Source organism: Bos mutus, chromosome 10, assembly GCF_027580195.1.
Source record: "Bos mutus isolate GX-2022 chromosome 10, NWIPB_WYAK_1.1, whole genome shotgun sequence".
Lineage (NCBI taxonomy): Eukaryota > Metazoa > Chordata > Mammalia > Artiodactyla > Bovidae > Bos > Bos mutus.
The window spans coordinates 80,592,496-80,616,751 of record NC_091626.1 but is presented as its reverse complement, the minus strand read 5'-3'; the positions used below and the strand labels follow the sequence as shown (position 1 = coordinate 80,616,751).

General features: G+C 36.5%; 2 protein-coding genes and 1 pseudogene across 2 annotated transcripts; 1 reads left to right on the top strand and 2 right to left on the bottom strand.

The window, feature by feature from the left end:
* Positions 1–1,038: 1,038 nt before the first annotated feature.
* On the bottom strand, positions 1,039–1,976 carry LOC102275771 (olfactory receptor 4F6). The gene is given in 2 exon segments (XM_014482608.2): positions 1,039–1,859; positions 1,862–1,976. Coding segments are annotated over 2 exon segments (936 nt in total).
* Positions 1,977–11,397: 9,421 nt separating this feature from the next.
* On the bottom strand, positions 11,398–21,622 carry LOC102275193 (olfactory receptor 4F6). The gene is made up of 2 exons (XM_005908861.2): positions 20,721–21,622; positions 11,398–11,470 (listed from the first exon to the last, which is right to left on the bottom strand). The coding sequence occupies exons 1-2, from the start codon at positions 21,620–21,622 to the stop codon at positions 11,398–11,400; spliced, it is 975 nt and encodes a 324-aa protein (XP_005908923.2).
* LOC102275486 (olfactory receptor 4K15-like) lies at positions 14,293–16,823 on the top strand (annotated as a pseudogene).
* Positions 21,623–24,256: the final 2,634 nt, after the last annotated feature.

The following is a 24,256-nucleotide window of genomic DNA, read 5'->3' as shown; positions in this document are numbered from 1 at the left end:
AAGATATAAAATGTACAACTGATTGATAATCTTAAATGAATCTTGGATCACAATACTCAAACATAGGGTCCTTTCACAGCTATGCAGGAAATTTGGTTCAGTCTTCTAGTTATCAAAGTAAACTATAAATTAAATTAGTTTTGTTATTTATACAGGTTATACACAATAACACATAACTGAGACCCATGTTTTGACACAAAAGAGTTATATAAGATAAGTTACTAGAGAAAAATAGTGATTTGGACAGAATGGCTGTTAGCTAATAACAGGCTATGGTCAGACCAACATGTTTCAATGTTGGAGGAATATTCATTGATGGATTAAGTCATAATTTCAGAAAATTGTGAAATAACAACATATTCATAAATTTCCCTGTCCGAAGCCAACTGTAGATGACTTGAGTCTGGACACGACTGAGAGACTGAACTAACTAACTAACTAGGGTGAGATTAGTAGCCAGAGGCCAAGCTCATGAAATATATTATGTGGCTCTCCCAAATGCTTTTGTTCTGCCATCTGTTAGTCTCCCTTTATTATGCTACCTTATCCATCTTCTGTCCATTCCACTTCTATTACCCTGTTTTGTTTCTTCAGGTTTTAAATCCTCCCTCACACATTTTTCTGTCTTTCAGAAAAAATATGATTTTTTTCACATCCTAGCTTTAAATCAAAGGCCAGTTAGATATTTCACAACTCTTTCAGGCTTTTGACAATATTAGTTATAAGTTAATTCAATTAACTGAATTAAATTGATTAATTGAATCCAAGCAGGGTGATGTATAAGGCCATACACTCGGCAGATTCAAAGTGTATAACTGACACGTTTTCAAAAATTTCCACCAAGCAATTCCTGGGATTAATCTGGCAATCAAACAACTTGTTACCCAAAGAGTTCAATGTAACCTCATAATAAATGGTCTAGTCTAAATGTTATAAAATGGTGACTTTAGGGAAAAAAAATCCCCAAATTTTGTATATTAATTTAAGCATTTTTATTACATGAAATTATTTGAAGTAACTTGGGCTTCCATGAGTTACTTAGGAGACCTTCCTCCAAATCAGAAGCTGACTACTCAGTCTCCTCATTGCCATCTTCATGTCTTTGTTCCTCAGTGTGTAAATGGCAGGATTCAGGATGGGTGTAACCAAAAAATCTAAAATGGCAAGAAATTTATCCACTGGCACTGTGGGAAATGGCCACATGTAAACAAAGATGCAGGGTCCAAAGAACAAAACCACCACAGTGATGTGCGCTGACAGAGTAGAGACGGCCTTGTGCAAACCACCTGAAGAGCGTTTCCATACAGTGACCAGGATGAAAACATAGGAGATGATCAACAAGAAGAAAGTGCCCATGGATATGAACCCACTGATGGCAGTGACCATGAATTCCATTCTGTAGGAATCTATGCACGCAAGTTTGATAAACCAAGGAAGGTCACAGTAAAAGCTGTCGATTTCATTAGGACTACAGAAAGGCAAATGGATCACAAAGGCTAACTGGACCACTGAGTGAATGAGGCCAATAGCCCAAGCACCACACAGAAGCAAAAGGCACACCTGTGGGCTCATGATGGTCAGGTAGTGCAGGGGCTTACATATGGCCACATAACGGTCAAAGGCCATGGCAGTGAGCAGTACTATCTCAGATCCACCCAGCGTGTGAAGGACAAATATCTGGATGATACACCCCTGGAAGGATATGGTTTTGTGCCCAAAATACAGGTCAGAAATCATCTTAGGAACTGTTAAGGTAGAAAAACAAAAATCAATAAATGAGAGGTTGGCTAAAAGGAAGTACATGGGGGAATGTAGATGAGGGTCAAAGGTCACTGCAAACACAACAAGGAGATTCCCAGAACAATTGTTACATAAAACACTGTAGAGAAGGCAAGGAGGAAATGCTGCACTGGTCTAGAGGCAGAAAGTCCTAGGAAAACAAATTCAGACACAGAAGAGTCATTTGCTTCATACATTGGCTTGGTCTGGCGATACCTAAAGACTAGAAACAAAACATAACCAAAGCATTTATCAAACATTTTTATTTAAAGAAACTGATTTAAGCTTTTATCAAATATAGTTTTAAATCAGAAATCTTCACGAACAGCCATGAATATATTCTGAAAATATAATGCATTAATTTGTTTCTTCAACTAATGCAGCTAATGAGTGTAACTGATATTATTAATGAGTATCCACTATATTCCAAGTTCAGTGTTAAGTTCTGAGGTTAAACAGTAATTCTGACTTTGAGAGAAAATGGACTAGATCTAGATGGGTAGATACAGGTAGATACATAGATTAAATGAATTTAAATACAGATACATCTCTGACAACTGATTTCAAGGAAAAGAACAGAGGGCTATGAGAACAATATGACACATCACCATCATACTTACTCAGACTCTGCTAAATATGAGTTATTTTCGAAGAGTAATACAGTAGTCCAGACTTTGGAATGCCATGTATAAAGACCCTGAGATACAAAAGCCAGTGAGGAAGGTGAATGATTGAGCTCAGGAGGAGAAACAGGCCAGACAGGATGGAATCTTATATCCATGTTTAATAAATGAGAAATCTACAAGAAGAATATATAGGAAACCCATTTTCCTACAAAGTCTAGGGAAAAATAGAAAAATGTTTATCCTAAGTTCTTATCAGTAAATTGTTCAAGTCCAGGCTTATATGCATTTATCAGTTTGAGTCATAAGAAATTGTTCTTTCAGTTCATATTTGGTCAAATATCAATTTTACAAAATTCAATCTAATATATAAGCTATTTATTCATATATGATATTCTAAACAACTTTAAACAAACCAAATTAGTGATGCTTTTTCCACATTTGAATTGAATACCAGGAATCCCCCACTTGCACTGCCACCGCTAAGCTTTCCTCCAGGCCCCACACCACTAACAACCATGCTCTCTTGGCACTCCACACCACGCCTGGGCTCTCCTGTGGGCACAACTCTGCACTGCCTCAGAGAGAAAGTAGCATAAGCCGGTTGGAGCCCCTTGAAACTGTTATAGCCAAGAACAGACATGCAGGCAGCCAGGCCAGTCAGGAAGGACATTATGAGGGTAATGGATGTGAAGTGGGTCTTACAGACAGAAGGAAACACTGCAGGGGTGCTGCCAGGAGGCCCTGATACAGGGGCAGTGGATGGAGGATTTTATAGCCAATAACCAAAAAAATAGAATTGGACTGAGCAAGAGAGAATGAATGGGACAATCATCAGAATTAATTGCAGTGAGTGTGACATTTCAAAGGAGCTATAATCAAGCTTCTGTCTAAGGCTTTGATCATGCAATATGTAGATTTTAAAATATACATTGTCTGGTATACAAAACAATGTATATTCACTTTGTTTCCAAATGTAAAAAATAAATTAAAGTGTTTCAAAGACCCAAAGAAAATTCAGTTTAAAAAAATACTGATTAATTTTTGTATTAGTATTAGGAAAACTAGGTGATCATTTTTTTTCCTTTCTCTTTCTAAACTTTCTAAACATTAAAAATCCATTAATAATACATTCTTCATTTGTTATAGTTCAGTAGGAAAGGCAATATATTGGCATTAGTCAAATGAAAGATTATATTTGATGCAAAGGTCAATATAGTAACTGCACAAGGAGATTAAACTTGAAAAAGTGGAGACACGTGCACAGGCACTGACAAGGAGGAACAATAACAACACATACAGGTGACCAACGAACGTTATTGATAGACGCCTAGCCTTAGCAGCAGCAGTGATGAGGAGACTCACAGTTTTCTGTTTCACCAACTGACAGGGAAAAAAGAAAGAGAAAAAGAGACAGATGAAAATGAAAAAGAATTTCCAATATTATGAAGCTATAAAAATTAAATAAATAGTTCTCTATACATACAGATATGGAAAGATTTTCAACTTAGGGGACACAAGAAAGTACATAAAAATAATACTACGCCTTCCATTTTATAAAAAGTATTGAGGTTCTCAAAGCATTAAAATTAGGAACTATCCTTTCATGTAACAATTTCACTTCTTATATATGCAAAGGAAATGGAATCAGTATCTTGAAGCAATAATGACAATCCCATGTTCATTGCAGCATTACTCACATTAACCAAATTATGGAAACAAACAAAATTTCTGGTGATGAATGAACAGTTAAAGCAAATGTGATACACACACACAAACACAACACAACACACACATACCAAAATACAATTCATTCTAAAAAAAAAAAAAAATCCGCCATTTGCAACAAGGTGATTAAACGCGGAAAAAAGTGTAATAAGCCAGTCATAGAAAGCAAAACACTGCATCGCATCACATATGAGACATCTAAAAGAGTCAAATTCATGGAAGCAAAGGGTGAAATTGTGGCTTTTGGGGTCTGAGGGGAGGGTGAAATGGGGAGATGTTGGTCAAAAGAGACAAAATTTCACATATCAAGGTGAATATGTTCTGGAGACCTAATGCACAAGCAAGTTGTGCTTTATATTGAAATTTGCTGAGAGGTAAACCTGCAGTGTTTTCACGCACAAAACAATGGTAATTGTGCCAAGTGGTGGATACATTCATTAGCTTGATTGTGGTAGTTATTTGATAATTATTGGTAATTATTTGTCATATATAATATAGACATATAACAAAAATTATTTGATATACATATGTATAATAGACCTAAATCAAAGCATCAAGTTGTACACCTTAAATATACACAATATTTGTGACAATTATACCTCAATTTTTCTGAAAAAATAAAAACTTGTTATAAGCCACTTGCATTAAGGTTGTTACTGCATAATAACATTGTAAACTATCTGAAAAAGCCTATATTAATCATCATTTGTTGAGGCTTGTGCAGTCCTAGAAAAAGAGCTTTCCACCCATAGCTATTCAGGAACTAATCTAGTTAAATTTGATGTTACATGAAAATTGAGGTCCTGTTCTTATGAGTAATAATATTATCATCACCTATGTGCAAAGTCAAAAGTATTAAAGATATCTGTGTATTCATATTCATAGTTGGTATTGATTCCTGCAAAAATTGTAACATGATGACCAGTACTATGTCTTAAATTGGTATAATGTTGATGTCAGTTTATTATATTTATTTAAGTACCTGGAAACAACCATCCAAATACTGAATTAAAGTGAGAACCTCCAACAGCAAAAAATTATTTTTATGAAAATATGTTTGTGCTCGAAAAAATATTCTAAGACTGCACATTAAATATTACCAATAGTGAATCCTCAAAAATAGGACTACATATGGCTTTTATTTTCTAAGGCCTATATTTCTGTATTATTTAAATGGTCTAAAACAACCTGATATTAGCTTATGACTTAAAAATAAAATTTATTGATAAAACACAGAATAAGAGCCTCAGATAAATATACAACCCTTCAAATTCAGACTGTAGTGATGGTAGTACTATTTAGTCAAACAATTAAAAATTAATTTTACAAGTGTGTAAATGACTGCTTACTCGTAAAAAAATCACAATAGCTCCTTAACAGAAAATGTTCTCTATAAGAAATTAATGACCAAATTAAAACCTATTTGTGACAGTCTACTGCTAGTTTTTTTTTTTTTTTTAAACATGTTTCAATGCTATTTTCTCAAATCATCCCATTCTCACCTTTTCCCACAGAGTCCAACAGTCTGTTCTTTACATTTGTGCCTCTTTTGCTGTCTCGCATATAGGGTCATAATAACTATCTTTCTAAATTCCATAATATGTGTTAATATACTGTATTGGTATTTTTCTTTCTGACTTACTTCACTCTGTATAATGGGCTCCAGTTTCATCCACCATATTAGAACTAATTCAAATGCATTATTTTTAATAGCTGAGTAAAGAAACTCAGCTGAGTTGGAGATGCCGTCCAACTCAACACAACCTACTACATCCACCCATTGCTGGGGAACCCCGAGTTCACGGCCCCCAAGATCATCCTGGGGAACCCGGTCTCCCTGACCTCAGACACATGGAGCGTGGGCGTGCTGGCCTACGTGCTTCTCAGCGGCGTGTCCCCCTTCCTGGACGACAATGTGGAAGAGACCTGCCTCAACATTTGCCGCCTGGACTTCAGCTTCCCAAGGAGTGAGCCAGAGGGCCAAGGACTTCGTGTGCTTCCTACTGCATGAGGACCACGCCAAACGCCCCTTGCATCGCGGCCCTCCAGGAGCGGTGGCTGCAGGCAGGCCACGGCCACGGCAAAGGCGCGGGCGTCCTCGACACGTCCAGACTGACCTCTTTCATTGCGCGGCGCAAACACCAGAACGACATTGGACCTATCCGCAGCATGAAAAGCTTCTTAGAAAGCAGGCTTCTGCCTCGAGTTTGACCTGTCTTGAAGTCCTTTCTCATTCCCTTTCACCTGCCAATCAGCCGTTAAATCTTGACTTTATTTTTTTTTTGGAAGAGAAAACAACAAACCGACGACGACGAAAGCAGTCCGCCGTCCGATTGTCCCGTCGTGTGACACCACGTGCGTTCCTGAGTGAGCCGTGCTCTGCAGCCGCCTGGGACTCGGGCCACAAGCCCTGCGGGGTGTGGGGGGGGGTGGGGGTGTGTGGGGTGGGGGTGTGGGGTGGGGGGTGTGTGGGGGGTGGGGGCTTGGGGGTGTAGGCCTTCTGGAACACTCTGCGAGAGCGGAGACAGCGTTGCTGAGTCACAGTCTCTAGTTTCTTTAAAGCATATCTATTGTTTAGCTGATTGATACTAATAAGGAAGAAGATGAAAGGAAAAGGAAAGAAAAAAGAGGAGACAGAAAAGACAAGAACAAACAGGAAAAAAAACAGGAGCGAATAGAAGCAAGCAAGAAGGAATACCATGACAGCTAAAAGGGAAGCAGCAATTGGAACAGCGTTCTAGGGAATGGTTCCTGAGTCTTTTTTGCCTGCTCACTGCTTACAAACTCTCAGTAACTTCTGTATTCACAACGTCTCAGCAGGGCACATAATGGGACTGTCTACAATTCATTTTCCCAGCCCCGTATCTCACCTCTCTGCCTCACAACCTGAACTACAAGGACACTTGTTCTGTCCTTAATATCAAGGTTACCCATATTTTTGTTCTGCACTATAGCTTTACTTTTTCATGTGGCTGATTACTTTTTGTTGTAGAAATTCTGTCCATTTTTACTCAACAATGTCCCCCTCTCTCCTCCAGTCTTCCTGAGATATTCCTCCATTTTGCTACCACATCTTACTAGTGAGAGTCTCATATTCTTTTTCATGATGTTATAATTTACAGTTGGCTAGTCGCTCTGTGGGCTTCTCGGGTAGCTCAGCTGGTAAAGAATCTGCCTGCAAGGCAGGAGACCTCTGCTCATTCGTAGGTTGGGAAGTTCCCCTGGAGAAGATATAGGCTACCCACTCCAGTGTTCTTGCCTGGAGAATCCCCATGGACAGAGGAGCCTGGTGGGCTTCAGTCCATGGGGTCGCAAAGAGTCAGGAACAACTGAGTGACTAACCACAGTTGCTCTGTCTCCACTGCTAGGAGTATGAGCTTCTTAAGAGCAGGAACTATGTCTTAAACATAAATCCTGACCAGATGAAGTTTTGTGGATTTAGGAGAGAAGACAAGGGTTTGGATGGCTGTGGATGTGCATATACATATGTCTCGAAAATTGACAATAATAGTTTCTCATTAAACACACTAATTTTTTTATATTATTCTCAAAGAAAACTAATGCTAGTAGAATATTTAAAAATCAATTGTCATTCTAGAAATTTCAATGAACAACAGGTAAAAGATGATTCACATCAAAATCAATTCCCAAGGTCCTTTCTAGTACTTAGTGAAATATAATCCATGTCCAAAAATTTCCCTGTGAATTAAAATACAATTTAGGTGTATGAAGAGCTGTACACAACCTGAAATGACAACTTGAATTTACCCTTGGAAAGACTGGCACTTGTGTATTCGACAAGGTTCAACAAATGCATATTGAATTGAAAAACAGAGATAAGAAAGAGCTGGAGGTAAGGTGGTACATGGGGAGAAGTTTTGTAATGTTGTAGTAGAGTTGCTATATTTTGCCCATATAGGGGAAAGAGCTGGTAATTTTAACAGGTTATTCACTTAAATTATACTTTCTCCACTTACCTGACCTCCCCAAAAAACAAATCCCAAGAAACAATATTTTCACTATAATAGAATCTTTTAAGAACTGTTTCCGTCTTTGATCTCTGTGGTGAGTTCTCCTTATAGTTACTCCAGCTTTAACAACAGCTTTGGATGACCCTTTGATGACTCAGTGACCTGAATTTCCAGGCTGTTAATTATGAGATCTCTACCTTGAATTCCCATAGCATTAAGAGAATAAAAAATATTAGAAGTTTGATTGAAAAAGTAAATGGGAAACAAAGGAAGCTATGGTTAATAAATTATGACAACAGTATCTTCAAGGAAACTCAGCATCTCCTAACATTTGAATATCTATTGATAAATTAAATATCACTTAGACCAATACCTGGAGAAGGAAATGGCAACCCACTCCAATATTCTTGCTTGAGAATCTCATGGATGGAGGAGCCTGGTGGGTTACAGTCCATGGGGTCGCAAAGAGTCAGACATGACTGAGCGACCACTTCACTTCTTCACTTCAGACCAATACCAGTGCAAAATGAATGCTTATTAAGACACTCATTAGTAAAAATTATTTACTATTCCACTGTAAGCATATTCATGGAATATTCCCAGAAACCCTATACCTGCTTTTACCTCATTTATATAATTACCAAACACATTTTAGCCATAATAATATCTAAAAAAATAGAAATTAAATATGCTGGCAAAGGTCAGTATGCTAAAGTCAAAACTAATATTCAAATGAAATAATATTCTGAATCAGGAATTTAATCCCTATACTAATGCTGCTTCTTTTTTAGATCAATGTTATAACATATTAAAAAAAAAGAGCTCTTATGTCTATTAAGCTTTTTGTTTTTCTGAGTATTATACCTCTACTACCTCATTTATTATTTCCAACAAAATGGTGAGATGGAAATACAATATTCTTCCCCATTAGATGAAGAAATAAGATTGTAATTTACCAGTTAATAGTAGGAAAGGGACAGAATGTGTGTGTTGGCATTCAGCCCTGTGTATTCTTTATTCATGAACTAAATCTAGACTTACTGAATATCTAACTCTATAACGCTGCTCAGAAAAGTAATGTGTACACACAGAAGACCAAATATCACAATTCTTATATCATTTAACATTATTATAAGAGCTCCATTTCAACAGATTGTTTTAAAAAATTAATTTTTGTTAAACTGCTATTATTTTCATTTTACAAAAATTTAGACTAATTTCTGCATAACATCTAGCCTAGAGAGAAATAAGCAAAAACTTTGTGTTGGAACAATAGCATTCTTTTTTACATAAGTACACATTAGCTTAGCATGATTAAAAAAAAATGAGCTTAAAAAAAGGTGGTGGAAAATAATATTTACTCATTTATCTTTTTAGCGTTGCATTTTATATATGGAGAAGGAAATGGCAACCAACTCCAGTATTCTTGCCTGGAAAATCCCATGGACAGAGGAGCCTGCCAGGCTACAGTTCATGGGGTCACAAAGAGTCAGACACAACTGAACAAGTTCACTTCACTTCACTTTTATCTTATCAAGGTAAAATTAACATAAGGTAAAATCAATCATTTGAAAGCCACAAACCGATGGCATTTAGGCATTCATTATATTGTGGAATCATCACTTCTATCTAGTTCCAAAATATTTTCATCCATACTGAAATGTGTATCAGTACATCAATCCTTTTTTTGGCTGAATATTATTGTTCGTTATGGATTAATACATCCATTCATCAGCAGATTAATACTTAGAATGTTTCCACCTTAAGTCATTGTCAATCAGATCAGATCAGGTCAGATCAGTCACTCAGTCGTGTCCTACTCTTTGCAACCCCATGAATCGCAGCACGCCAGGCCTCCCTGTCCATCACCAACTCCCGGAGTTCACTGAAACTCACGTCCATCGAGTCAGTGATGCCATCCAGCCATCTCATCCTCTGTCGTCCCCTTCTCCTCTTGCCCCCAAGCCCTCCCAGCATCAGAGTCTTTTCCAATGAGTCAACTCTTCGCATGAGGTGGCCAAAGTACTGGAGTTTCAGCTTTAGCATCATTCCTTCCAAAGAACATCCAGGGCTGATCTCCTTCAGAATGGACTGGTTGGATCTCCTTGCAGTCCAAGGGACTCTCAAGAGTCTGTTCTGTAATATTCACATACAAGATTTTGTTTTAATACTTGGTTGTAATTATTTGGGGTTATAGACTAGGAGCAGAATTGATGAGTTTTATGGTAATTCTGTTTAACTTTTTGAGCAACTGCAAAGTAGGAAGGGTATCACCCCACTGAAATGTATTTGACATTTTTCTCATGATTACACCAGAGTTATGGGTTCAGGGGAAGCACACCACAAGAGATCTGCCATTTTGACACCTCCCATCAAGTGTCTGTACCATCACCATGATTTATGTCTGTTGATGTTGATCTTGATCACCTGAGTGAAACGTGTCTCAGGTTGCCTAATTGTAGATTTACTTTCCCTACTATCCACACTGTATTTTGAGGAAAGTCACTACACTCAGCCCATACTTAAGGAACGAGTAGCTATGTTCCCCTTGATTAGGGTAGTGTGCTTCATAATTTATCTCTAATTCTCCTGCATGGGTGATTACTATTCTACCCCATGTACTAATTTATTCAATCATTTACATCAGTATGAAATCATGAGTATTTATAATTTGGATTATAATCTAAAACTGCTATTGGGCGTTTTATTTTCATGAGGCTCTTAAGCCTCTTTGATGTATACCTGCATCAAATTTTGTGAGTATATGTATGTTTGAGCATTTCCTTATTTTCTGGGACCAAAAGATGCTCCTGGCTTATCTTGTATCTTTATTTCCTATTCTTACAATAGCCATTTCTCGAAAGATCCCTAGTTCCTTTAACTGGATAACAGTTTTAGAAACAAACAGAAGCTCACAAGCTTACGAGCTCTCAAGCTTGTTGCTAGGCTGTCATTCCATTCAAGCATCCAAGAAGACACAGCAAATGTCTTAGAAAATATATTTCAAATTACAGTATCATAAAAAATAATTTCACTGTACTAAAATCTCCTGGGTGTAACTTATTCATTCATTCCCCTTAACCCATGAACCCCTGACAACCACCTAACCACCTAACACTGTATCCATAATTTTGCATTTCATACAGGTGGAATCGCACAGCACATAGACTTTTCAGATTGGCTTCCTTTGTGTAGCAATAGACACTTAAGGATCCTGTATATCTTTTTATGGCATGATAGATTATTTCTTTTTATTGCCAAATAATATTCCATTGTACCAGTGTACCACACTTTATTTAACCATTAACAGATTGAAGGACATCTTGGATGGCTCTAGTTTTTGTAATTATGGATAAAGCTGCCACAAATGTTCACATGCAGGTTTTGTATAGACAGAATTTTTATCTCAGTTTGGTAAATGCCCAGCAGTACTATTACTTTATCATAAGGCAATATGATCATTAGTTTTGTAAAGCTCTACCAAACTATCTTCCAAATCTTTGTCCTTATTCAAAGCTGTTTTAATTGGCCTAGAGGTTTCTTTAGATTACTCTTTCATTGGTTGTCCCATTTGATTTCTTTAAAAGCCCCAAGTCCTAGAAGTCACAGGAGTATAAGAATAACAATATCAACACCTTGATTAATGGAATAGAATGTCCACCTCCTCCAATTGTTGTCTCCTAAGAGACAAGATTATTGTGTCTCCTGAAACACAAGATTCATTTACTCCCTAAAACGCATGAATAGATATACTAGATAGAGAGGAAGTACCCATAAAGTTTAGATAAACCCTGGGGATCCGTCCAGAGTCCCCAATCCCTGAGAAATAGTGAAATGTCTGTTTAGCAAAAGCTCTCTAACAACAAGAAGGGAAGAAAATGAATGGAAAGTCATCCTGTAGATATGCTGCCTTGTAGCCACCCTTTCTTGATGAGCTGATGTGGAGCTGAGATAAAGGTATTTGACTCTGCCCTCTCCCAACTCCATGCTGCTGCTGCTAAGTTGCTACAGTCGTGTCCGACTCTGTGTGACCCCATAGACAGCAGCCCACCAGGCTCCCCTGTCCCTGGGATTCTCTAGGCCAGAACACTGAAATGGGTCACCATTTCCTTCTCCACCCAACCCCATATTCAAGGTTATTGTAATGTAGCTATCATCATTAAATGTTTGTATTCCCAATGTTTGAGATATTCATACAATGGAACCTAAGTAAATGGTTTAAAGAGTTATCTCTGGCTTCAATTCCTAAACACAGTCAGCTAAAGTTTAACGTACAGATGTTTCTAAACTGTGTGTCAAGACAGAGGACTCTCCTATGGGTGACCATCAGCCAAGTTGACCAGTGGTGGATTGACATCACTGACGCTATCCACATAGTTAATGTCAAGTGTAATAATCCCGCTCTTCTACTTCATTCTTTTCCTGTCTGCTTTCCAAACCCTAACCACTCATTCTCAAAGTGTGAAAAGAACATTAAAAATGTGTAGTTACATAAATTTTCTCTTAATTTCTCTAAAAACAACCATATACATTAATGAAATATATTTAAGCATATTATTTTAGAGTAACTGGAATTTAAAATATCCTTTAACACTGAATATTTTTCAAAGAAAAAGATTCTTTCATATATTTAAAAGTGCACATGTTAGTATATAACTGCATAGAAAACAAACTGAAACCATAACCACCAATATGTGAACAATTTTATTTTTCTGATAAAAAAAAAAAGTTACAGCAATGGGCAGATAGAGACACACTATCATATTTCCTTCTCAGACCACTAAAGTGTTGGATTCTTGTCCATAAGATTAAATCATATAATATTGTATAAATGAAAATAAGAGGTAAACTTCCCTTACTGTTTTGTTATTTTGAATAATATTGTTTATATTGCCCTTTGGGTATGAGAGTGCTGAGTTATGTCCAACTCTTTGTGACCCCACGGACCGTAGCTTGCCAGGTTCCTCTGTCTAAAAGATTTTGCCTGCAAGAGTGCTAGAGTTGGTTGTCATTTCCTATACTAGGGATCTTCTCCATCCATGGGTCATACCCGTATCTCTTGCGTCTCCTGCATTGGCAGGAGATTCTTTACTGCTGAGCCGCTTGGGAAGCCCCAATATTGCCTTGTACTCATTTTTTAATCATGATCATTGCTCAAATAATCAAAGAAACTTTTGACACTTTAAAATGTCTCTCTATTCTTCATTAGAACTTTTATTATTGTCCTCACCAGTTCTTACTCTTATCTTGACAAAAGACACACTTTCCAGATGATATTCTTAATTCAAAGAGATCAGAACGAAGTGGTCTCAAAAGAACATAGCATGAGTAGCTTGAAAAATTTCCTACTCCAGAGGCCTTTCTCTATACTAAATATATGCCTCACACTCCCCCATGAACGCTGGTCACAGCAGAAAGTGGATTCTTTGTTTTGATGCAAAATGATTCTATTTCAGAGTCTATTTAGAATATGGACAATGTTTTATTCTCGGGAAGAAGTGTGGTCAAATATGGTGCCTTTCTGGTGAAGAGATGCACTCTGCACACTAAATTTCTTAACTTCTCCCTTAGTTCCCTTTCTTATCATTTTGAAGACAATGTTTTAATGCCATATTTCCATGCACACTAATTAGAAAGGTTTGGAATTGTTCCATAACTTTTAGAAATAGCAAAGATTTCTTTTCCAAGGTATTGGTGGACCTTCTGGACTCTCTATATAATCAAAATGAGTACACAGTCTCATAGCTATGTAGGTGCCCTCTTTGAGGTAATATTCAGGTCCTCACAGATCCACAGTCATCAGGGTCTACAGTTTTCTTGACTTAAGGAAAACTATGTTCTAGGTACAGATATGTAACTGTAATTAACAGAAATTTCCAAATATTGAGAAAAGTGATAGTTATTAATTTAACTCAGGAAGGAACCTGATAGAGATTATGGACAGAAATCTCTCAAAGCCTGAAATAGTCAAGAGTTACCCTGGAAATGAGATTTTGCTCTTGGAACTGAACCGGAGACGCAGAATGACAGCACAGATGCAGGACTGGCATCAGAGAGCATCGGGATTGCACTCCAGTCATGCTGTTTCCAAGCTCTGAGACTCTAACAGGTTACACTGGGAGCCAAACTCAGAATAGTAATAAATATTTCACTTATTTTATTTTATTTGGTTATTGTGAAGATTAGACAATATGGGTGAAAATTTCTAGTATATGAGAGGTATTCAGAGAGAGAGTGACAAAGGAAGAGAAAGGTTTAGTTTTCCCATAACCTGAAATTAGCAGCTCAAAGAAAATAAATTGTCCCATTTATCTTAATTTTTAATTGTCCTAACATTTGATTTTTTTGTGTGAGTTCTGCTCTAACTCATTTGATTTTCAGCTATACTCTTAGAATCTTTAGGCTTACTTCTGCTACTTAGGGTAGAGTTAAAAATTACATACCTATTTCATATAATTAATTTTAACAATATTATTAATATAGTTTTTATATAATTACCTTAGCAGTAATACTTTGCCTTTTGTAATTTAACTAAAATAATATTTACAACCTATTAAGCTGTTAGGTGAAAAAGTAGGCATAAACTTTTATTCTTTGATAGATCATACACCACCTACAATCTATTTCTCTTTCACTGAAGTGCTCAAAAGTGATCACAGATCATAGTAAGAAAATATTCAATAAATTCCTGTTTACCACACTGGAAAAAATTAAAAGCCCCCCCCTACATCTATTACTTTCTAATTTTCTTTTAACGAAATCAGTGTCATCAATAGCTTCAATTACAAACAACAGGGAGATTATATTCACGTAAAACCCCAGGACCACAGCATTGAATTGATCATAATTCTTAATTCATAGCACATTCACAAATTTCTCAATGTCTATTTTGAATTTGTTTGCTTATTTACAACAAAACTATAGCTATAAAAACATGACTAATACAAGACCTAAATAGCTCATAATATCATATAGCTGATAATGTGTGCATACTCATCCTGATCCTTACTTCCCCACAGCTGGAGTTACTTACATCATTTTAAATACATAGTTTATACATAGAAGTCCCTATAAAATACACCATTTTCTATTGCTGTTCACTTTATAAACATTATGATGACCTCTTTTTTATTCATTACTATGTCTCAAAAAGATACATCTCTGTCATTTTATATAGTTGTATTTTATGTTTTATTTCAGAATAATATTCCACTGTCATGTTTATATGTATAATTATAAATATTTCCATATATACAGTTGTAAGAATTTATCTCAAGCATGCAAATGAGACTGAAATTGCTGGACCATAGCATGTACAAGCGGAGAAGGCAATGGCACCCCACTCCAGTACTCTTGCCTGGAAACTTCCATGGATGGAGGAGCCTGGTTGGCTGCAGTCCATGGGGTTGCTAAGAGTCAGACACGACTGAGCAACTTCACTTTCACTTTTCACTTTCATGCATTGGAGAAGGAAATGGCAACCCACTCCAGCGTTCTTGCCTGTAGAATCCCCAGGATGGAGGAGCCTGGTAGGCTGCCGTCTACAGGGTCGCACAGAGTCGGACACGACTGAAGCGACTTAGCAGCAGCAGCAGCAGGATGTATGAATATTGAGCTTTACAAGAAAAGGACAATTTTTTTCCAAAGTGACTATATAAGTAAATGCTTCCATCAGCAATAAATAAGAAACCTGCTTGATTCAGAAAATATATTTTTATGTCTTTTATTCAGAAAAAATTAGAATAAACTGAAGTAAAAGTAAGAAGTAAAAAGTCTGTGGTTCATGGGGTCACAAAGAATCGGACACGACTGAGCAATTGAACTGGACTGAACTGAACCAGTCTGTAGTGTCCGGATTTAATTTCCTTGGGCTGTGTGATTTATGGGAGCTATAGGCCTTCCTCCTAATGATATTTTACTCACTTTATTTAATCACCATATTAGGCAACATCTTCATTGTGCTCTAATTATTGCTGACCTTCATCTCTACTCCCCTATGTACTTCATATTAGTCAATCTTTCATTCATTTACGTATGCCTTTCATCAGTAACCACGCCTCAACTGACCTCAGACTTTCTCAAGGCAAACAAGACCATCTCCCTTAGAGCATGCGTGTCTCAGATTTTTGGGGGGACATTTTTTTTGATGGGGCAAAATGGTGCTGCTTGTGTCCATGGCCTATGACCTTTATGTGGCCATCTGCAAGCCACTCCATTACTCTAGTATCATGAACACACAAATGTGCATTCGGCTAGTGATGACATCATAGATCACTGGCTTTGTGCATTCAATAAGCCTACTAACTATATAATTTCCTTTCTGTGGATCCAGAGAATTGGATAGTATTTTCTGTGATATTCGATTGGTGATCAAGCTAGCTTTCTTGGACACTTATGTCTTAGAAATGTTGATTCATGCTGACAGCGGGGTACTGGCCACCATCTGCTTCATTCTACTGCTGATCTCTTACTTTTATATTCTGCTTACTGTCTGCCATCAATCCAGGTGCAGGGCATACAAGGCTCTCTCCACTTGCACTGCCCACAGCACAGTGGTCATTTTATTCTTTGGCCTTGTATCTTCATCTCTCTTTTTCCACTCAGCACCACTTGGGTGGGCAAGTTCTTTGCTGTATTTTATGCGATCATCACACCACTACTAAATCCAGTCATTTATACTTTAAGAAACAAAGAGATTAGAAATGCCATTAAGTGGCTATGATGACAGACTGTGGATTTCTGTTGGTATTTCATCATCTCAAATTATCAGAATGTCTTCTGTGAGCACCCTAAATTAGCCACACCTATCCTGTTATTTAAGACTGGGAAGAGTTTCCTAATTCACATATAGAAATCATGTATATCTCTTGAAGAAAGTTTTGTATCAATTCTTTAGTATTCTAGAATTGCAAAAATGAGTTCCTGTTTGGGAAATGTGGCCAGTCTTTATAAGTGTGATTTTGATTGTTCTCAAGAATTACTTGAAATTAGTAAGAATTTTAATGTTAATTATTATGATTCTTAGTATTACTTCAATGCTGACCACCATATCAAGAAATTTTCTATTATTCTATGCATTTCTTAAAGAGCATTTCACATAGGCCTTCTCCAAAATTTTCTTTAATAAGTTAGTGCATTATATTGCTATATTTATCTTTATAAAATGATAAATTAGTCTACCAATTAGATAACATTCTATTAACATTCTATAAACATATATATATAAGTAATCATTAAATATTTTTAATCATACTCAGAAAGGAAATTGAATCATAATCCTAATCTGGAGAGTTTTTTTTCTCTTAACATTATGTTTTAGTCATTTGTGAAACAGTACACTTTTTTTTTAATATCTTTAAAAGATATATCTTAAATACAAGTGAAGTGAAGTGAAATTCACTTAGTCGTGTCTAACTCTTTGTAACCCAATGGACTATACAGTCCGTGGAATTCTCCAGGTCAGAATACTGGAGTGGGTTAGACTTTCCCTTCTCCAGGGCATCTTCCCAAACCAGGGATTGATCCCAGGTCTTCCACATTGCAGGTGGATTCTTTAACAGCTGAGTTATCAGGGAAGCCCATTAAATACAAAGATGGCTATATCAACAACTTTTGGAGATTTTGCTTTTTTCCTTCCTAGTCATAAATGGGTTAGGTAGTTCATCATTAGGTAGGTCAAAAAATGTAGCTTTGGAATAAATTATCCACTTAATTCACTGAAGTGTTCAAATAGCCTGTAAGAACTAGAGTGTGTTCAAAGCTTGTGAATAATTTATTACTACATTAAACAAAACTTTTCTTCAGAAATCTTCCTCAAAATGTTATATGTTTACATCCATTTATATGAAATCTATGGATCTAGATATACTACCAATTTCATATTCTTTTCTAAAAATGACATGATCCTTTGTATTTTGTAAATTTCCAATAGACAATCTCAGGAATAAACCCTTAAGTAAAATAACTGCTATTTTCGTATGTGTATGTATATATGCACATGCATTCTGCTATTTTTACTCTTTTATAAAATTTATTCTTATATTCTTTTATATCTTTGTATTATGGATAATATCTATTAATTTGTCTTGAATCTACTGATTTTTTCCTTCTGCTGTGTCCAATCTGTTTTTGTCTTCTTAAATTCATAATATTGCACATTTCCTTTTCGATTCTAAAATCACTTGGTTCTTTCTTAGATATTCTGTTCCTCTGTGTAATTTTTTTCAGTTTTTCAAATTCTTAATGTCTTTTAACTATATCAATTATTTTATGCTCTCTTCTGATTTCACAAATTGTGTTTTATGTGGTCTGCTTCTCTTAACTCATTCCCCACTAATTATCAATCACATATCCCTGCTTCTTGCATATTCCACAATTATTTTTTTATATTTTACACATTGTATATCAAAGATCATATAGTGCTGATATAATAAATTCCTTCAGAAATAATCTACTCCTTCCTCTCTGAGGCATAAAATGTTAAGGTGTGATCACTTCAATCTGATCAAGTACTACCCTATTTGATTCTGCAGTGTAATTTTTATAAGACTTGGTACAGTTAAGGTTTGCTCCTGTTTCTTGGATATATCCCTTCCACATTTGGATTATGATTCTAATAGATCTTTTGCTCTTTAGTCTGATAGAGTTCAGGTGGTTTCCTATTGCCTTTCAGAACTTTTGAGCTTACAACTTTAGTCTTCTCTATTCTCCTGCTACTTTCAAAAGTAAGGCAAATTCCTCAGTCAGAGTTTTGGCTTTATATTGTACTTTCTAACTTAATGTACCTAAAAAAAATCAACTAAAAATATAAATCAAATTACAAAATAATTGCAAACAGAAAAATATGAAATAAAAACTGATTGCATAATCCTGAAAGAATTGTGATCACAAATACTCAGGACATAGTGTCCTTTCATAGCTTCACAGTGAACCTGGCTCAGTCTTCTAGTTGTCAAAGCCAGCTATAAATTAAATAGGTTTTGTAATTTACACAGATCATACACACTAACACATATTTAAGACCCATGTATTGAGACATGGCACCCCACTCCAGTACTCTTGCCTGGAAAATCCCATGGACAGAGGAGCCTGGTGGGCTGCAGTCCATGGAGTCGCTAAGAGTTGGACACGACTGAGTGACTTCACTTTCACTTTTCACTCTCATGCTTTGGAGGAGGAAATGGCAACCCACTCCAGTGTTCTTGCCTGGAGAATCCCAGGGACAGGGGAGCCTGGTGGGCTGTCATCTATGGGGTCACACAGAGTCGGACACGACTAAAGTGACTTAGCAGCAGCAGCAGCAGATAGCATATTGAAAAGCAGAGACATTTCTTTGCCAACAAAGGTCCATTTAGTCAAGGCTATGGTTTTTCCAGTGGTCATGTATGGATGAGAGAGTTGGACTGTGAAGAAAGCTGAGTGCAAAGAATTGATGCGTTTGAACTGTGGTGTTGAAGAAGACTCTCGAGAGTCCCTTGGACTGCAAGGAGATCCAACCAGTCCATTCTGAAGGAGATCAGCCCTGGGTGTTCTTTGGAAGGACTGATGCTAAAGCTGAAACTCCAGTACTTTGGCCACCTCATGTGAAGAGTTGACTCAATGGAAAAGATGCTGATGCTGGGAGGGATTGGGGGCAGGAGGAAAAGGGGACAACAAAGGATGAGATGGCTGGATGGCATCACCGACTCAATGGACGTGAGTTTGAGTGAACTCCGGGAGTTGGTGATGGATAGGGAGGCTTGGCGTGCTGTGATTCATGGGGTCACAAAGAGTCGGACACGACTGAGCGACTGAACTGAACTGAGAGTTATATGAGTTACTAGGGAAAACAGCAAAAAATTTGGATAGAGTAGTTGTTGGATAATAATAATACCATCCAGGCTATAGTCAGATCAACACATTCTGATGTTTGATGAATATTCATCGATGGATTAAGTCACAGTTTCAAAGATTGTGAAGTACCGACATACATAAATTTTCCTGTCCTAAGTCAACTGGAGATGACTTGAGTCCATTTGAAATGAAACAAGCAAGGGATGCACATATTCAAACTCATAAAACATACTGTTTATGAGGTTCTCCTTCTTGTTTTCCTTCCCCGTATCTGTCAATCTCTATTACAGCATCTGATCCATTTTCTCTCTACTCCATCTCTCACTCGCTGTTTTTTGCCCCAGGTCATAAATACTCCCAGACACATATTTTTGTCTTTCAGAAGGAAGGATAAATTTAATTATTTATATCCAGCATTTAAATTGGAGAGTTATATATTTCATAATTTTCTGAAAATTTGCAGGTATTAGTTCTACATTATTGAATTAATAAAATTCAGTTGATTAATTGAATATGGGCAGTCTGATGCATAAGGCCATACTTTCAGCAGACACAAGTGTCTAATCATTGCTTTGCCAAAAATGTCCAAATACTTATTGGGGCTTTAATTTGGCTGACAAATCTTTATCTAGAGAGTTAACATGATGATTCAATGTAACAACATAACCAATGGTCTAGTCTAAATATTATAAAATGGTAACTTCAGGAAAAAACAGCCCCAAATTTGTATATAACCACTTGTATTTCATGAAGTTGTTTGAAATAAGCTGTGCTCCCATGAGTTACTAGTCTCCTCATTGCTGTCTTCATGTCCTTGTTCCTCAATGTATAAATGGCAGGATTCAGGATGGGTGTAATCAAAAAGTCTAAAATGGCAAGAAACTTATCCACTGTCACTGTGGGAAATGGCCACATGTAAACAAAGATGCAGGGTCCAAAGAACAAAACCACCACAGTGATGTGCGCTGACAGAGTAGAGAGGGCCTTGCTCAAACCATCTGAAGAGCGTTTCCATACAGTGACCAGAATGAAAACATAGGAGATGATCAGCAAGAAGAAAGTACCCATGGATATGAACCCACTGTTGGCAGTGACCATGAATTCCATTCTGTAGGAATCTACACAGGCAAGTTTGATAAACCAAGGAAGGTCACAGTAAAAGCTGTCGATTTCATTAGGACCACAGAAAGGCAAATGGATCACAAAGGCTAACTGGACCACTGAGTGAATGAGGCCAATAGCCCAAGCACCACACAGAAGCAAAAGGCACACCCGTGGGCTCATGATGGTCAGGTAGTGCAGGGGCTTACATATGGCCACATAGCGGTCAAAGGCCATGGCAGTGAGCAGCACCATCTCAGATCCACCCAGCGTGTGAAGGACAAATATCTGGATGACACACCCCTGGAAGGATATGGTTTTGTGCCCAGAGTACAGGTCAGAGATCATCTTAGGCACTGTTAAGGTAGAAAGACACAAATCAATAGATGAGAGGTTGGCTAAAAGGAAGTACATGGGGGAATGTAGATGAGGGTCAAAGGTCACTGCAAACACAACAAGGAGATTCCCCAGAACAATTGTGACATAAAACACTGTAGAGAAGGCAAGGAGGAAATGCTGCACTGGTCTAGAGGCAGAAAGTCCCAGAAAAACAAATTCAGACACTGAAGTGTCATTTCTTTCATACATTGGCTTTTTCTGATGATACCTAAAATCCAGAAACAAAATATCCAAAGAACTTATCAAATATTAATATTTAAAGAAACAGATTTAAGCGTTTATCAAATTCAATTTTATGAAGAAAAAACTTCACTAACAGCCATTAATATGTTATGAAAATATCATGCATTAATTTATTTCTTCAAGTAACACAACTAACGAGTGTAACTCATATCCTAATGAGTATCTACTATATTCTAAGTCCAATGTCAAGTTCTGAGGTGAAACAGAAATTCTGACTTTTGAAGTTTTACAGGTTTGATCTAGATGGATAGATACAGATAGATCAACATTAAATAACTTTAAATACAGATACATCTCTGACAACTAATTTGAAGGAAATATCAGAGGGCTATGATAATGTGACACATCACCATCATGATTATTTAGGCTCTGCAAAATATGAGCTATCACTGAAATTAAGTAGAGTAGTCCAGACTTTGGAAATGCTGTGTGCAAAGGCCCTGAGACTCAATTCGGGGGGACAAGAATATGAATGACTAAGATCAGGCTGGAGAAATAGGCCAAACAGGATGAAATATTTGATCCACAATAAGAATTTTGCTTTTTACCCTGAAAGCAGTAGAAAATCTGGGGGGATATTCAGCTCTAGCTGATAATATTTCTGTTTTCAGAGAGTTATAAAAACCTCAATGTAAACAATGGAAGGAGAGGGCCAGAATAAATGAGTAACCTCAAGAGACTATTGAAGAATCATATCACACCAGTGTGGACAGGGTGAATTATTCATTCAATGGTGTTGGCACAACAGATAAACTTGTAAATGCATAGATTATTGCCTCTCATCGTAAACTCAAGAAAGTTTCAAAATGATATTTAAACATCAAAAGGGTAACAAATCAAAAGAAAGAAAAATAATATTTAAATATTTAACATCTAAAAGTCATTCTAAGAATATCTCATTAACAAATAAGGGAGGAAAAATAGTTGGCACTATCCATAATATTCAGTTCTTACTATACTTAGATATAGGTATATGTACAAAGTTTGCATACATAGCTACATAGATATCTTATATGGATATATAAGCACTATAAAATAAAAATTAAAAATGCACTGAAAAACAAGTTATAAAATATCAGAAAGATGACTAATATTTCTTTATGAAATTAGTTCCTCCAGATAGATTAAATAGAAAGTGTGGTATACCAAATTTACAATGAGAAAAACATATAAGACTACTGACACAGAAGAAATCCTAATAACTGATAGTCATATGAAAAGTTAAACTCTCACTCAAAGAAATGTAAATAAGATTGCATTGGGTGCTCTTCTGTATTAACAAATTTCAAAGGTTTAAAAAAATTGATGAAATCATGGGTGAAGCTATGAGGAAAAAGTCACATTCATACACTGATAAAGAGAAAAGAAATTCAATTTGTTTAGAAGGTACTTCAGAAATAGACACCTAAACTTAAAAATTTTCACTATTTATGACTAAGTCAAGTGAAAACATATACATCTACTATATACAAAATAGATAAATAACAAAAGCTATTCTATAGCAGAGACAACTATATTTAATATCTTGTAATAATTTCTAATGGAAAAGAATCTGCCAAAGAATATATATGTATATATAGAGATATATATACGTATATATATATTAATGAATCACTTTGCTGTTTACCTAAAACATATAAAATAATTTATCAACTATACTTCAGTAAAAAGAAAATTTTCTTAGTGTATTGAAACTAGATAAACAGTTAGCTACAAGAGGCATCAATGATAAAAAAATTATAAAAAAATTTAGAAATAACATAAAAGTCTGCAATGGAGCATCTTCATAGTTAAATAAATATGAATTAAATATTCATAGTTCTTTCATCTTGGAAGTGTATTATTACTCATATATAGGAATAAAATTCATTGCTATGAAATATATGAATAACAGCCATTTAAAAACTGAGAAGTTCACAAGAAAGATATACAGGAAACTCATTTTTAAAACTTGTATGTCTAAGGAGAAAATAGAAAATGCATATCTTTAATTCTTATCACTAAATTGTTCCTCTCCAGGCTTATATGCATTTATTAGTTTGAGTCATAAGAGATTATTCTTTCAGTCAGTTCATATTTGATCAAATATCAATTTTATAGAGTTCAACCTAATACACATACTATTTCTTTTAGACATAATATTAAACAACTGTATCTTGAAACAAACCAAATTACTGATGCTTGTTCCACATCTGAATTAAATACCAGGAGTCCCCCACTTGCACAGCCACCACTAAGCTTTCCTCCAGGCCCCACACAACAACCACGCTCTCTCTCATCACTCCTCCCTTGGCACTCCAAACCACGCCTGGGCTCTCCCCACCACCACGCCTGGGCTCTCCCGTGGACACAACTCTGCACTGCCTCAGTGGGAAAGCAGCTTAAGTCTGTTGGAGCCCCTTGAAACTGTTATAGCCAAGAAGAGACAAGTAGGCAGCCAGGCCAGTGAGGAAGGACATTGTGAGGGTAATGGTTGTGAAGTGGGTCTTGCAGCCAAAAGGAAACACTGCAGGGGTGCTGCCAGGAGGCCCTGATACAGGGGCAGTGGATGGAGGATTTTATAGCCAATAACTGGGAAAA